Source organism: Nothobranchius furzeri, chromosome 4 (assembly GCF_043380555.1).
Source record: "Nothobranchius furzeri strain GRZ-AD chromosome 4, NfurGRZ-RIMD1, whole genome shotgun sequence".
Classification (NCBI taxonomy): domain Eukaryota; kingdom Metazoa; phylum Chordata; class Actinopteri; order Cyprinodontiformes; family Nothobranchiidae; genus Nothobranchius; species Nothobranchius furzeri.
The window spans coordinates 15,563,570-15,577,938 of NC_091744.1; the positions used below are offsets into that span (position 1 = coordinate 15,563,570).

The following is a 14,369-nucleotide window of genomic DNA, read 5'->3' on the forward strand; positions in this document are numbered from 1 at the left end:
ATTTTAACAGCTCAGTAATCTGTTTGCTGCTGACATAGAAAGCGCACCGACCAACTTCCAGACCGAGATGATTTAACTCCAGTTTAACGACACGCTCAAGTCACTATGACTCTGTGGCTGCTGCGGCTTTCATCCCCCTCCCCGACACAACTGTGTGGTCCAGATGCTCTCCATGTCCAGCAGCACAAACCTGTGTGAGCAACTGTTTCTCACTGATGAACTCCTTCCTCAGCTCAGAGCCCAACCCCACAGATGCAGGTCTGGCTGGAACAGGTGAGCATCACAGGAAATCAGAGTGGAGAAAACTGGGATTGAATTATGTTGGTTTTATCAACCTTTTCTGCTCCAAAGCATGAGTTATTAGGTAAGATATTGCATTTTTATTTAAGAGAATTACTGTTATTTATTTATGTTGTTGGCCAGTGAAAAAAGATTTCACCTATTATGAAACAGGAAAGATTACAGATAGAAGAATAGAATAGAAATAAAATAGAAAATCCCTTTATTGTCCCTCACTGGGGACAGCTTGGTGTCACCGCAGCAATAACATTCATCACAGGAGCAACAAAGGAGAGTAAAAAATAAAGAATAAACAAGAAAACATAAAACAGAAACACTTAAAAGATTCAAAAGATAAAAAAGTATGAAGAAATGCTGAATATATGCAGATTTTAAGGAATAAAATATTTTAAAAAAATTTAGACATAAGTAACGAATACCACTGATGAGTGCTTTATTTAAAATTGACTTGCTCGTGTGTAATTGTCACAATGGTCGACTGGGTACGGGAGTTGAGTTGAGTTGGGATATTAGAAGTCTGGATTATTCAGTAGAGAACTCTGTTCATGGATTTCGAAGAAACGATGACTGAGTAAAGAGCCGGTGCAGCGTCTTCCATATATAGACTTGGGAGTGATGGGGAGAATGCCGGGAGTTCCCGCGAGGAGCATGCTGGGAAATGTGGTCCAAGATGGAGGCCGGTTAGCTGGGAGAGACCGGTCCGGGGGCTTGGGCTCTGACAGTAATTTGGTTATTCCACATTCATTGTTACTGCAAAAATAAGTTTGTTTCCAAATGAAAAGGTTCAGCCGTTCATATCTGTAGATAAAGGAAAATGTGCACATTTATCATCACTTTTTAAAAAATATTGAGTTTGGCCCGCGACTTCATCCCAGTTTTTCATTTTGTCCCAGTGTGAATTTGAGTTCGACACAACCTGTTCTAATCTGTCCAAATCAAACACTACAGCAACTAAGCGCTCTTTTAAAATGCTTTTCCACTCTGACTGATATTTGCTGTCTCTACATGGGGGAAGTTCTTTAGGTGCCATCTTTCCTGAATGTAATCGAACACACGTTTTATAGAACCCATAGGTGGCAACTGGGTTTGGTTAAATTTCATGAAGTTTATTTACTCGTAAAAGCAGAAATCCAGAGTTATTTTCTGATGGCACCATCTAGAAGGGGAAAATGTATTGCGTCTTAAAGCTACAACAGCAAATCTGCAAAACAAGCTTGCGTAACAATGTTTGAACATAGTACTGAATGCAATATTTTGGGTAGGGATGTACATAGTTAAATAGTAATCTGGTATCTGGTTAACCGGCTACTAACTGTTAAGGGGCATCAATAGCCGGTTAAGAAATTTAGGAAAGCGTGAATCCCTAAGTTTAGGGGGGGGGGGGGTCTTACATTTGTCTAAAAACCTCAGCTGGCTTGGTCTGAACAAACGATTGGACCATCCGGTTGTTGGTGTCGCCGAACTACTTGACTTCTGCGTTTACCTGGGTCCTCCACACATTTTGCACCCATGTATTTAGCAACAGAACACCACCGGTGTGAGGTGTCCTCTTCTAAATAGCATCAGAGAAGGAGAACCAGCCGGCTGCTACCACTTCAACTTTAGGACAAACTACCAGAATCCCAAAAAGAAAAACGCCATTGATGTCACGGACAACAAAGTACGTTTGTATCTACGCCGCGCCACTAACGACCGGGTCTGATGAGATCAGGTTCTATTTTTGCATCCGCTTCTGACATGACAATTTCAGCTGTTAACATAGAGCTAGACAGGAAATCCCACACGGTTTCAGTGTAAAACTCCTGGAAATTTTCAAAATAAAAGACTATTGCAACGATGCAGTTTCATATCCATGTAAATTACGTCCAAATATGTGACTTTTATGGATTTCTAAAAATAAATTCCCTATTTCCTGGGGCTGGGGGGGGGGGGGGGGGGGGGGGTCAGATTTCTGCTTTAAAGGATAAATGAGTGCAATTTTTATGTTTTTGTTTAATTCTGAATACAGTGAGGTGCGTGTGTGCATCACAAGGAAAGTGCGTATAGAAAATCTGCAACTCTATGAATGCATGCAGACACTTTGTTAAGGTTATAATCTGGAAATAGTGATGCCAGCGGTCTTTTTTTTTTTAGATGAATGACTAAATTCTCTCAACTCCATGAATTCATGAATAAATAAACCGGAGAAGAATCTGTGTTTGGTGGATCCCTCTCCTCTCTTTTCTCTCCGTTCATTCTTTAGCTCCTTTCTTCCTAATCTTCAACTCGTCGTCTTTTTTTCACGCTTTTGCTTTCATGAATTAATGAACAACCTCTGAATCTAAGAAATGTCTGTATCCATCTTGCGTATACTTTTTCTGCATTCACTCATAAATTAGTCATTAGAAAATGTTGGGTCAAAAGTCGTGCTTGTATCAGTTAGGATTATTTTTTCCCAAGCCGTTCATTTTTGACAGATTTTGGTGTTTTCATCTTTGAAAAATGAAAAATTTCGATTTTTCTGTTTCTTACTCATTTTGTATGATTGTCTTCATGCCCCATCTCATTATTTGTCAGATCTTTTTTCTACAGTTAATCAGCACTGATAATGACTGCAGCTTGGCCCAAGCCCAATCACATAAATTCGTCACGCACACAAAAGCATTTTCTTCTCGTGGCGTGTGCACATCAGGAGGAGACAGACCCAAGCTCTCTCCGAGTTGCTGTAAACGACCAACTTTTGTCTCAGGCTGAGAATGTGTGTGTCTGCTGTGTGGGTGATGATTCATGGATGCACAGTAACAGCCACTTATCAGCCCGAGGAGCGACAACGGCATCGTGAGGGCTCATTGCTCATATTTACTCTGCTACACGAGCGCATACACAAGATAAGAAAAGAGGTTTAAACATCTGGGTTTTTTTTTTTTAGAAGTTTCAGAGTTTGTTTTCAGCACCTGGTGGAACCCCGGTGGAGATGGTGGAGGACGTGACCACGCCCTGTCCTGCAGCCGTGAGTGCAGCCACCTGTATGGTGTATGTGGTGGTGGAAGTGAGGCCCGTCAGCTGGAACTGCAACGTGGAGTTGGACAAGGAGCGTTCTGCCCTGCTCGATTCTGCACCAGGCACCTCCCACCACAGCGTGTAACCTGCAGAGTGGAGAAGACATGCTGGGTTAATAAAGGTGCATAGGCATGAGCAGCCTCATAAACACACACACACCATATAATGAGAGTACCACAGCCAAACACACAGCAAGAGGGTGGGAGGAGTAACTAGAGTCAGAATCCCCTGTCTGTCCCTTCACATCTTCACAGTCATGCATCACACTCCACCACCCTCTGATGTGTGTGTGAGCCAGGCCACTTGTGTGTAAAGCCCTGAGGAGAGCGAGCAGTCCCTCATCCATCTCTGAGCTCACCAGGTGCTGGATGAAAAGCAGGTTGAGAAAAGAGTAAATGTGCAAGGTGACCTTGATTGAATACCCATTTTCCTTCTCCTCAGAGTGTGTAAGCTGACTGTAAAGACTCCGCTGCCATGTGTGTGTGAGACTATAGCTGTGTTGGGAAGGTTCCTCTTCCTGATGAATGTTGGACATGATGCCGTAACAGCACTAAGACACACACATACACACAAGATGTAATCGCTTAATTCACAGCAGCTCGTTGTGCTCCACAGCATGACTGTCTGACAGAGTCATGGAGGAGCAGAGGCAAAATAAGGGGGGGGGGGGGGGGGGGTCTTGTGCGCTGAGATGAGACGCACAAACAACACCCTGGGTGTTAGGATGTGTGAGATGATGATGATGATGGCATGTGTGAGTGATAATGTGAGAAGACAAACTGCAGAGGCAAAGGATTAGCTGATGATGAATCAGTTACACGCAAACATAACTTCAGAGATGGAGAGGGAGAAGATCTAAAAAGGGAGCAGAGAAAAGTGGAAAAACTTTAAAAGTTTAAGGCAGGATTTTATGTTTTCACTCTATTGAGTCACTTTCCTTCTGAGAAGAACACATTTAATCTGGAAGGGATGGTCATTTAATTTCTCATTTAGGTTTATTAGCGTCTTGTAACAACTCAAATTTAATAGAAACTTGTGATAAATAACTCGTTAACTCTGGTTATGTAGAATTACGCAGCTCTAACCGGTGATGATGCCGTTTTTTTCCTCGGGCTCTGCCCAGCTGACTCGTAGTGATTTGTCCAAGATTTCGGTGAAACTCAGCTGGCGAACGGGTCCAGGTTCTGAAAAAACAAACACAAATAATCAGGTTATACTGTTATTAATTTTTGTTAAATAGTAATAATATTATTACTAATTTTAAAGTGACGCGTGTTTTCCCTAGTGATAGGAGGCGGTACATAGCTAAATCGTTGCAGTATTTTTGTCTTTGAGTAAGACCTTACCAACGGATGGCCATTAGGGTCAAAAATCATTGGGAGCACAACCTCCAGCAAAATGACAAACACATCAGACTCTCTTTATCACTGGCAACGAGCAAAGAGATAAAAGTGTAAAACAACGTTTATCAACGGTGAAAGTTTTTTAACAGTTTGTTACAAATCAGTAAATCCATTTAGTCCTCACTGGCTCTCATAAAAGGAAACATGACATCGCCAAAAGACCTAAACCCAATCCAATACTCACACCTCCACCCTAGGGCCCTTCAATTGTGCATTCCAGTCCAGGAGTGTGAGCGCGTAGGGTGATCTGATTCACAAGTGCGGAAGTTGTTCACTCTCCTTTTGGACCCTTGATCCACACTTTGCCCAAGTCTGCATCAATGTAGACTTGGGCAAAGGGTATTACCCACAATCCATTGCTGTTCTGAAAATATGTATTTTCAAATGAAAGAAGTTAATTTTAAGACAATGGTATTTATTCATGCCCTGGATGTTTTAGACTAAGATTTAATGTGGACAACAATGAATGTTCATTTAGTCAATAGTTTGTTAATAAAGTGTTTTTTTTTAAGTAGCACGAACAGCAACCGGCATACATCATGGTTGATGATGCAACGGTCACTGTCTACACACTCGAAGCCTTACTGCACACTTCCTCCAAGTGCCTTTCACCGAGGACCATAGGGCGCAGTGTGCGTATTGGGATTGGGCCTTAGACCCACTCATGTATTTTAGACCAGACAATATTTTTCAACAACTGGGAATCATTTCATTCATTTTCAACAACATTTCGATGGATATTTCCAGAGACAAACAGTAAAAACTACACACTGTCTCTTTAATGAACACCACATCTATATTTGCTGTTAGTATTACACTCTACCTCCTTTTTACATCTGCATGACCATCAACACTGCATCTCTCTCCACACACACATGCACACACACACGCGCGCACACACACACACACCCACGCAGGCCTGTCGTTTCTCATTTCGTCCATGGCTCTCTAACCTCTTTCCCCGCGGAGCGATTAAGCTATTCATCTGAGACATTCAATAACACTCACACACAATCACAATCACGTGCACGCACACATGCAAAAGGTTATCATCAAGCAAGAATTACACCCACCGTTAACCCTGCAACACGCTCACCACCAATCAATACCCATCCACTGCTGCGGGTGTGTGTGTGTTCACGGCTTCTAATATCCTTTTCCCGCTCAATAATTGCTGGTTGCTAATAATTGCTTGTCTGTCTGCCTATAGGCTATTGTGTTTATTTGACTGTGTGACTGTGTGCATGTGCTCTTGTAACTGGGAGTGGCAGCTATTATGTTTGTCCATGGAACAGTGGGCTATAAATACAGCACACATGAAAACATAAGAATCAATTCCCTTTAAAAAGACAGAACGGAGGCGGTGGGGAAACTAAGCAGAGAAATCAAAAAGTAGCAAAGGCGAGTAAGAGCCAGAGATAACTGTGGGTTCATTGTGAGTTGTGGACACAGCTGTGTGTGTGACACCATTAAAACTGACTGGATCCAACACGATGCACCTTAATCATCATCCACAGGCAAGGCTGATGGAGCTTTCATTATGTTATGAGCTTGCTTTGGTCACACTGAGCACATGATGTCATCGTGATAATGATGCAAGAGTCCACTCACTGTCCTCGTGTGTCTGCAGCAGGTTGGGGGGGCTGCGAGGGCCATCTCCAGGTGTGGTGAAGCAGAGGATGGAGCCATAGTACCAGGTGAACTTCCTGAGCCCACTGACTAACCCCGTGTGACGTGAACTGGGGTAGTCAGGAGTGATGGTTACTACGGTAACGTCCTCTGGAGATTGCTCCAGCCAGACCAGCAGCTGTGTTAGATCAGAAACACGATGGCAGGTGACATAAACAACATCTAATGAATTGCACCAAGATCCTGCAGAGTTATTTAATTTGTTCTCGATCTGTCATTTTTTCTCATTATTGTGGTTTCAGGAGCTTCAGGGCAGTGAATCCCTTCCTGTAATTTAGATTGCGGTTCATGAAACAGACAAACATACTCTTGCCGCAGTGCCGGTTGTGGTAAATCTTTTCAAATTAGTTTAAAATAACAAATTGCAAAACAAATTTGTGAGAACGATTTTCACGTTTCATTTCCTGGAAAAGATATTTGCATTCTAGGTATTTATTTAGTGACCATACCTCATAAACACTGTCAGTCATCCTCAGAGAACAAGAACAGTTTGTATTCTTACCTGTTTAACTAAAAGCCTGTAAGATTTTTTTAAATAACAGGACTGGAATTACATTAAAAACAGAGAACTTTGATTAGCAATCTTACTTTAGTCATTAAAAACAAATTGAGTAAGGGTGTATTTACACATTCATAACAACAGAAATCCCTCAGGCAACATTATGGTGTTCTATTAATATTTATACCACCAAATAATAAAAAAATAATAAGTTTTAGTCAAGTGTTGGAATTAAAGTGTGCAATGGTTTGGTGGAATCACAAACAGCAAACTAAAGCACAAATCATTATACGAGGATGTTGCTTCTGAAATATTTATTTCTTGAAGGTGTCCTAGAAAAGGTTTATGTTTTTCAATTAGAAACTTATTTGGGCCTTTATGTAGCTTATGAAACTGTTGTGGTGGTGCGGGAGTGTGGATGAACGAGGAACAAAGTGAGGCAGGCTCTGGAGCTGGACTTTGCGAAAAAACAAGGGAAAGGACAAGAACCGCTAACTGTCAATCTATCTAGTTTTCATTCATAGCCTGGATACTCCAAGTACATTCTGGAATACGAATGGTCCTCCAACATTCTTCTTCTGCTCAAGTACGTTAACAGTAGCTTAGGATAGCATTAAGACTAGCTCTGGCTAATGTTAGCAGTAGATCGGACTAGCATTAGCTTGGGCTAGCGTTTTTCTGCAGTTAGCCTAACTGTGACTGACTTCTCTATATTGCTGTCATTGGAGTTGGTTGAGACGTTCAAATTCAAAGGTGTGGGACTTTGAAATAACATATTTTTAATGTGTTCTGGTGAAAGTTATGTGAACCCAAAGGGGTTCAAATGAAGGCAAATGGATTTCTTTGGTTTTTTGAAGAGATTTAGCTTCTCATCTGAGGAGCTTAGTCAATTCTGACTGGAATACGGGAGAGTCAAGCTTATAAACTGTAGCTGTCTATTGTTGCTTCACAAGCTGAAAGTACCTCTAAATACCCCTCCTCCCTACTTCCCGAGGAGTTGTTGGAATCATTAGGCTCTATTGTGTGGAAATGGTTGTTTGGATGAGATGAAGGAGGGTGTGACCTATACTGAAACTGCTTGGGAATTAGGTTCAGAGCTGCATTGTAGGTGCTTTTAATGATTTTTGATAATTGGTCACTGTGAGTTTTTCATGCAGGGTGAACATGAAAATAGTCTCCTACACCTATCTCCTGTGTTAGCTTCTGATAGAAAATAGACGGTGAAACTCTAGGATTTGAAAATCCTGACAGATCTACGTCACACTGCCTTAACATCCATTAACTCACCCATCTTAACTCAAGACGGGGAAGGTTTTAGCATCCAGCAAACAGCAGTAAACATCTCAACTAGCAGAAGCTAACAGTTACCACCCCCTCCACCCCACGGCATTCATTCCTACCAGAGACCACTCCAAATGTATTGATTAAATGAGTGTCCCACAATGAGTGTCCCACACCTTTAAACTCCACAATTTTGCAGTTCAGCTGCTGAACCCATAAACGAGTGCTACACATTGCGTATTTAGTCAAAATATCAACATTATTTACCACAAACAGCTAAATCTAAACAGCAAACCAAACCAGCCCAAACTAGATCACAAAATGTAAAGTAAAGCCTTAAAGCACCTGGCTGATCGCACTATGACACATAGACCCGAGCAATAAGGACCCAGGTCTTATCCATTTCTTTTTAGGGGGCTATATAAGCAGGTGACGAATGTGGCTTGTTCAGGGGAGAAAATAACTGGAAGCTTTCCAGGTCTGGAATTGCACCAGCACAGAGTCCCATGCATAATGCATCAGGAGGTCAAAATGTTTTTACTCACCTTTTTAAATAAAACTTGAATAAAAACACACTCAAAGCTAAAACACACTTGTTTCAGGTGAAATCTGTGAATGATCTACTTTGTTACACCATCTGCTTCATATGATGCCATTCCACAATGAAAGAACAAAACTCAGAGACATCTTCTAACAAAAGGACTGGTGATACCAGGAGACATTTGAGTGGCTGCTTTCCCCCTCTGCCTTCAGGCTGCATCACTGCAGCAAGTCTGCCACGATAAAATATGGTTCTATATTATTTTCTTTTATATTTTTTAGCACAGAAAAGTTTGGGAGCATTAAAGGAGAGGAGATCTGTTGTCCTCCGGGCGTCCTGTTGCTTTTCCACTTTCAAAAAGGTGCTGGAAGGATTTAAGTTTCAAAAGAAATCTAAAGATTTATAACCAACACAAACAGTGCATTTATGTGTCTATAGACTGTGTGGTGGACAGATATGCAGACAGACTAGCTGATTTATAAACAGGTATGTAAGTAATAAATGTTATTAGCTCTGCAGTAAAGACACTTTCAAGGGCATGCAAGTGGAAGATGTTAAACTTGTGAGAGGAGACTTTCTCTGGAAATGAGTAGGGAGCTATATTATTAACAACATTGTATATAATCAGTGATCTGTGGGGGAGATGAAATGAAAGCATGCTTCATACCCACTTTTAATTAATATTATCATCTGCTGGCCTTTCACCAGCATAACACTCCCAAAGTCACCCACACCCACATGTGAAGCTGCTCAGAGAGGCTTCATGGATGTGGCGTGGTAGTCTCTGACTTACAACAACATCTAACAGAAAGCCTCATCAAAAAGATGGAAAATCATATAGTATTTACCAAGCAGCAAAGACAACAGTATGCACACTGTAAAACAGTTTCCTGCATGGACCAACAGATGCAGAGCAAGAATGTGATGTGCTTCCTTTGTCATGTTAATCAGCTCCTCAGGGGTCGGTTGCCACAATAAAGAAAGAATAAATCCTATTCCAGAACTGGTGGATGAAGATCACCCACACAACACATTCCTCATCTTTCTCCTGCTTCCCAAATGTTGACTGTATCTCTGGTTTCAATCACTCATTATTGCTTCCTGGAGCTGACCCTGGCCTTGGTTTGGTGAAGGGTTTGAGTAAACAACAACAAGGAGATGCAGATGAGGAACTGAACTTTGCATTGTAAATTCTAGTTGTTGTTTTTTGTTGATTAATGCAGCCATTCCAGCATAAGATGATTTTAACAAGTGCTCATTCTGGGGTTCAAATAGAATAAATTCAGCTTACAATGAAAGTTATAAGAACTGATAATCCAGCTTTAAGGAAGTTGGGGGTATCTGGGGTCACTGATTAAAATTGTTGTCGTCGAAAGGGCAAAAACAGATATTTTCAACTAGAGAAAGATATTCTATTTTTCTATAAAATAACGAATAAGCTGTTTGGTTTTCTGAGATAACTTATATATCATTACCCTAAAATTCTAATGAAAAAGAAAAATCTTCCTTTATTTGAGATAAGATTAAAGCTGGGGTAGATAGTTCAAATTTAAGTTACTTAAAAATTATTATATTTGAGTATCTGATTCTGGTCTATGATATAAAGAAGGTAATCTTTCATAATTTATTTTTCGTCTACTGTAAAACAAATAATGTATGCAAGCCTAGAGTGTTGCCCAATAGATGCGTATCCCTAAAGCCGGGCGTACACTCTGCGACTTTTTCACTTTTTTGAGCCGATGTTATACTCGTGCGAGAATCCACGAGATCGAGGCGAGTTTTGCGCCGAGCGGTCGTGTAGTGTACAGGGGGTTACGAGAGGCGATTAACACCACGTGACCAGCTACCGATCAGCAATCGTGAGCTCTCACAAACTTCTGGCGTGTTTGATATTTCGCTCGTTCCTCGTGAGGGTATCGCACTGTTGAAGCGGCGCTGCGAGCAGCTGCGACCCAAAATGTACCAGAACCGCTCACAGCGCATGCGCAATCCTGCATCAACACCACTCGCCCGCCGTTTCCCTAATAACACACGTTGTTCGTTTTTATTTCTACACGGTTTTTTACTCACAAAGATTGTCAAGAAAGCATATTTGTCGTGTTCATGTCAAATTAAACTGATCACTAAACACAGATTTACTTTCTTTATTTCGTTTTCCTCATCCAACCCCATAAATCCCCGTGTGTCCTCCTGCAGCACTCCCGAAGGACAACAGGCAAAACAAGACAAAAAAGTCTGACGTGTTGAGTAAAAACGGCTATTTTTTAGCATATTTTTTGGTCCGACGTGTTGCTACCAGACATACAGTGTGAGCAGTCAGATCGCATCCGAAAACTGGGCCGTGCAGTGTGAGCACATGACTCGTGAGATCTGCCCTGCGAGGAAGTCGTACAGTTTGAGCTGAAGCTGAGTGCTACGAGTGAAAAAGTCGCACAGTGTACGCCCGGCTTAAGAGGGAGCTGTCAGACAATGAGGATGCACCCCCAGTTCCCAGCATACACTACGGGGGGACACTTCCATCCGCTTAGCACACCAACCTAGCTGGAATGCTAACTTGACCTGCATTGAATTCGTGCCAGTCAGTAAGCTGTGGAAGAGGAGGTAGGGGAACGTGTATTGGAGGCTGGTGATTAGTGTAGAGTTCAACCTTGAACTACATCAGACTATTGGTTTAGACTGTAGCATTAGCAATAATCGCCAGTGCTGGATTTCCTGCTTGAACATAGAACATCTGGTTAAAATGAGTGATTACCAGGTCCTGCAGAGCCCGATGAAGGCTGAGGAGATAACTCAGCAGTTAGTTAGTTGGGGAGGGGGAGCATGGAGGAAGGCGTCTCCAAATTCCAAATCTCCTCCTCCTCGTCTCCTTGATGACATCACACTACGCATCCCGGCTTGATAGTTAGTGCTATTAGTGAAGTAACAACCTACCTTGTATCCCTGGTTGATGCCGTTAATGAACTGCTGAGGTGGAGGGTTCCACGTGAAGCGGATGGTAGTCGAGTTAATAGCAACAACTTCCACTTCCTGCGGCGGCGCTGTGGGAACTAAACACACATACACAAAAAATATTATTTAACTGTAATGAGTTCAACTTCAGGGAAAGGAAGTAAAATTTAGGACATGCTGAAAAAAGCACAGTGACTTTTTGAAGAAGTAATGGTTGTAAATATTCCATACAGCACCTCTGTTAAATATTTAATGCTGAAATTTGGCTCATTTTTTAATTAAAGACATCTGCTAAGTCTGCAAAAACTAAATGCCACAGCTCTTCTTCTGTGTTTTACTACAAACGACCTAATATCTCAAACTTATCACATCTAATATAGTGCTTTTTTCATTCATGTGTTGTGGACTTTTGCACCTCCAGAATGGCTTAATAACGTGAAGACAGTGATCCATTACTGAGGAACTTGGATTGCTGGATTAGTCCCGAGGCCTGTACAGTTTTCAAGCCCAAACCGAGCGACCCCACTTAACCTTTAACACGCACATGGATTTTATTGCACACACTATTATTTATTGATTGAAAAAAGAATGAATCCCATAAAAGAAGTTGTGACATTTCATCCATATTAATATTTTCACTCACAACGAGCACTCCAATGATGGAGTGTTGCACTTGCGTCCTTTATTAGAAACACCATTCACTCCCTCTTCAACGCCCTCATCTGTCAGACCTCACGCCTCCTCCTTGTAATCAGCTTTCTGTTAAATGTGTGAAAATCCAAGCCAAGATCACCCGGATGACATTACTGGGACGTTAACTGCGTTGTTTATATAAGCTCTGAAAAGCTTCCTTTACAAACCACAGCCTTTTCTGGGGGTGGGTAAACAGATTTTCATGATTTCTTTAATTTATTTTTCATCATAACGGTGTGTGCATTAGTTTTTTATTCATGCATTAGTTAATTACAAGTGCAACAATAAAAAGTCCAACAGCAGAAAGAGGCAGTCAAAAAAAGCAGAACAAAGCTTTGCAGAATCTGCATAAAGCTTTGACATTTATCATCATTCATTAATTATCTACCAAAGAGGGAAACAGACACAGACAGCAAAAAAACAAAATATGAGAAGAGGCTGCATAAAAGAATTTTTTGTACCACAAAATATTGTCCAATAATAAGTTGATCACAAGCAGAATTTGAAAAGCAGGTTTGAACCAGGGGTTTGTGCTGGCAAGAATTTAGTGGGCAGTTCCTGTGGAGTGGCAGACCAGGGTGGTGGTCCCCATCTTTAAGAAGGGCGACCTGAGGGTGTGTTCCAACTATAGGGGGGATCACACTCCTCAGCGTCCCTGGAAAGGTCTACTCCAAGGTACTGGAGAGGAGGGTCCGATCGATAGTTGAATCCCAGATTGAGGAGGAGCAATGTGGTTTTCGTCCTGGCCGTGGAACTGTGGACCAGCTCTATACCCTTGCAAGGGTGATGGAGGGGGCATGGGAGTTTGCCCAACCAATCCACATGTGTTTTGTGGATTTGGAGAAGGCTTATGACCGTGTCCCCAGGGGCACCCTGTGGGGGACGCTCCAGGAGTATGGGGTGGGTGGCTTTCTGTTAAGGGCCATTCAGTCCCTTTACCAGAGGAGCGTGAGTTTGCTCCGCATAGCCGGTAGTAAGTTGGACCTGTTCCCGGTGAGGGTTGGACTCCGCCAGGGCTGCCCTTTGTCACGGTTCTGTTCATGACCTTTATGGACAGAATTTCTAGGCGCAGCCGTGGTGTGGAGTGTGTCGAGTTTGGTGGCAGGAGAATCTCGTCTCTGCTTTTTGCGGACGATGTGGTCCTCCTAGCTTCATCCAGCTCTGACCTTCAGCTCTCGCTGGGTAGGTTCGTGGCCGAGTGTGAAGCGGCTGGGATGAGGATCAGCACCTCCAAATCTGAGACCATGGTTCTCGACCGGAAAAGGGTGGCTTGCCAACTCCAGGTCGGGGGAGAGGTCCTACCTCAAGTGGAGGAGTTTAAGTATCTCGGGGTCTTGTTCACGAGTGAGGGTAGGAGGGATCGGGAGATCGACAGGCGGATTGGTTCAGCATCCGCAGTGATGCGGACTCTGAGCCGATCTGTCGTGGTGAAGAGGGAGCTGAGCCAGAAAGCCAGGCTCTCGATTTACCAGTCGATCTACATCCCAATCCTCACCTATGGTCATGAGCTTTGGGTAATGACCGAAAGAACGACATCGCGGATACAAGCGGCCGAAATGAGTTTCCTCCGTAGGGCGGCTGGGCTCAGCCTTAGAGATAGGGTGAGGAGCTCGGACATTTGGGAGGGACTCGGAGTAGAACCGCTGCTCCTCCGGATCGAAAGGAGCCAGTTGAGATAGTTTGGGCATCTGGTCAGGATGCCTCCTGGACGCCTCCCTGGGGAGGTGATTCGGGCATGTCCTGCTGGCAGGAGGCCCCCGGGTCGACCCAGGACACGTTGGAGAGGTTACATCTCCAATCTGGTCCGGGAACCCCTTGGGGTCCTGCTGGAGGAGCTGGTGGACAAGGCCGGGGAGAGGACGGTCTGGAGCTCCCTAGTTGGGATGCTGCCCCCGCGACTCAGTCCGAGATAAGCGGAGGAAGACGATGACGAAGAATTTAGTGGTACGTTTTATTATACAACACATGGGACACA

General features: G+C 42.9%; 1 protein-coding gene across 3 annotated transcripts in view; it reads right to left on the bottom strand.

The window, feature by feature from the left end:
• sdk1b (sidekick cell adhesion molecule 1b) overlaps positions 1-14,369 on the bottom strand; it is a 410,260-nt gene that overhangs the window by 69,276 nt on the left and 326,615 nt on the right. For all 3 annotated transcript variants that reach the window (XM_070550118.1, XM_070550117.1, XM_070550119.1), the window contains 4 exons: positions 11,684-11,799; positions 6,354-6,549; positions 4,425-4,523; positions 3,234-3,425 (listed from right to left, as the gene is read on the bottom strand). In XM_070550118.1, coding sequence (XP_070406219.1) covers positions 3,234-3,425; positions 4,425-4,523; positions 6,354-6,549; positions 11,684-11,799 — 603 coding nt within the window. The remainder of the gene's footprint in view (positions 1-3,233; positions 3,426-4,424; positions 4,524-6,353; positions 6,550-11,683; positions 11,800-14,369) is intronic.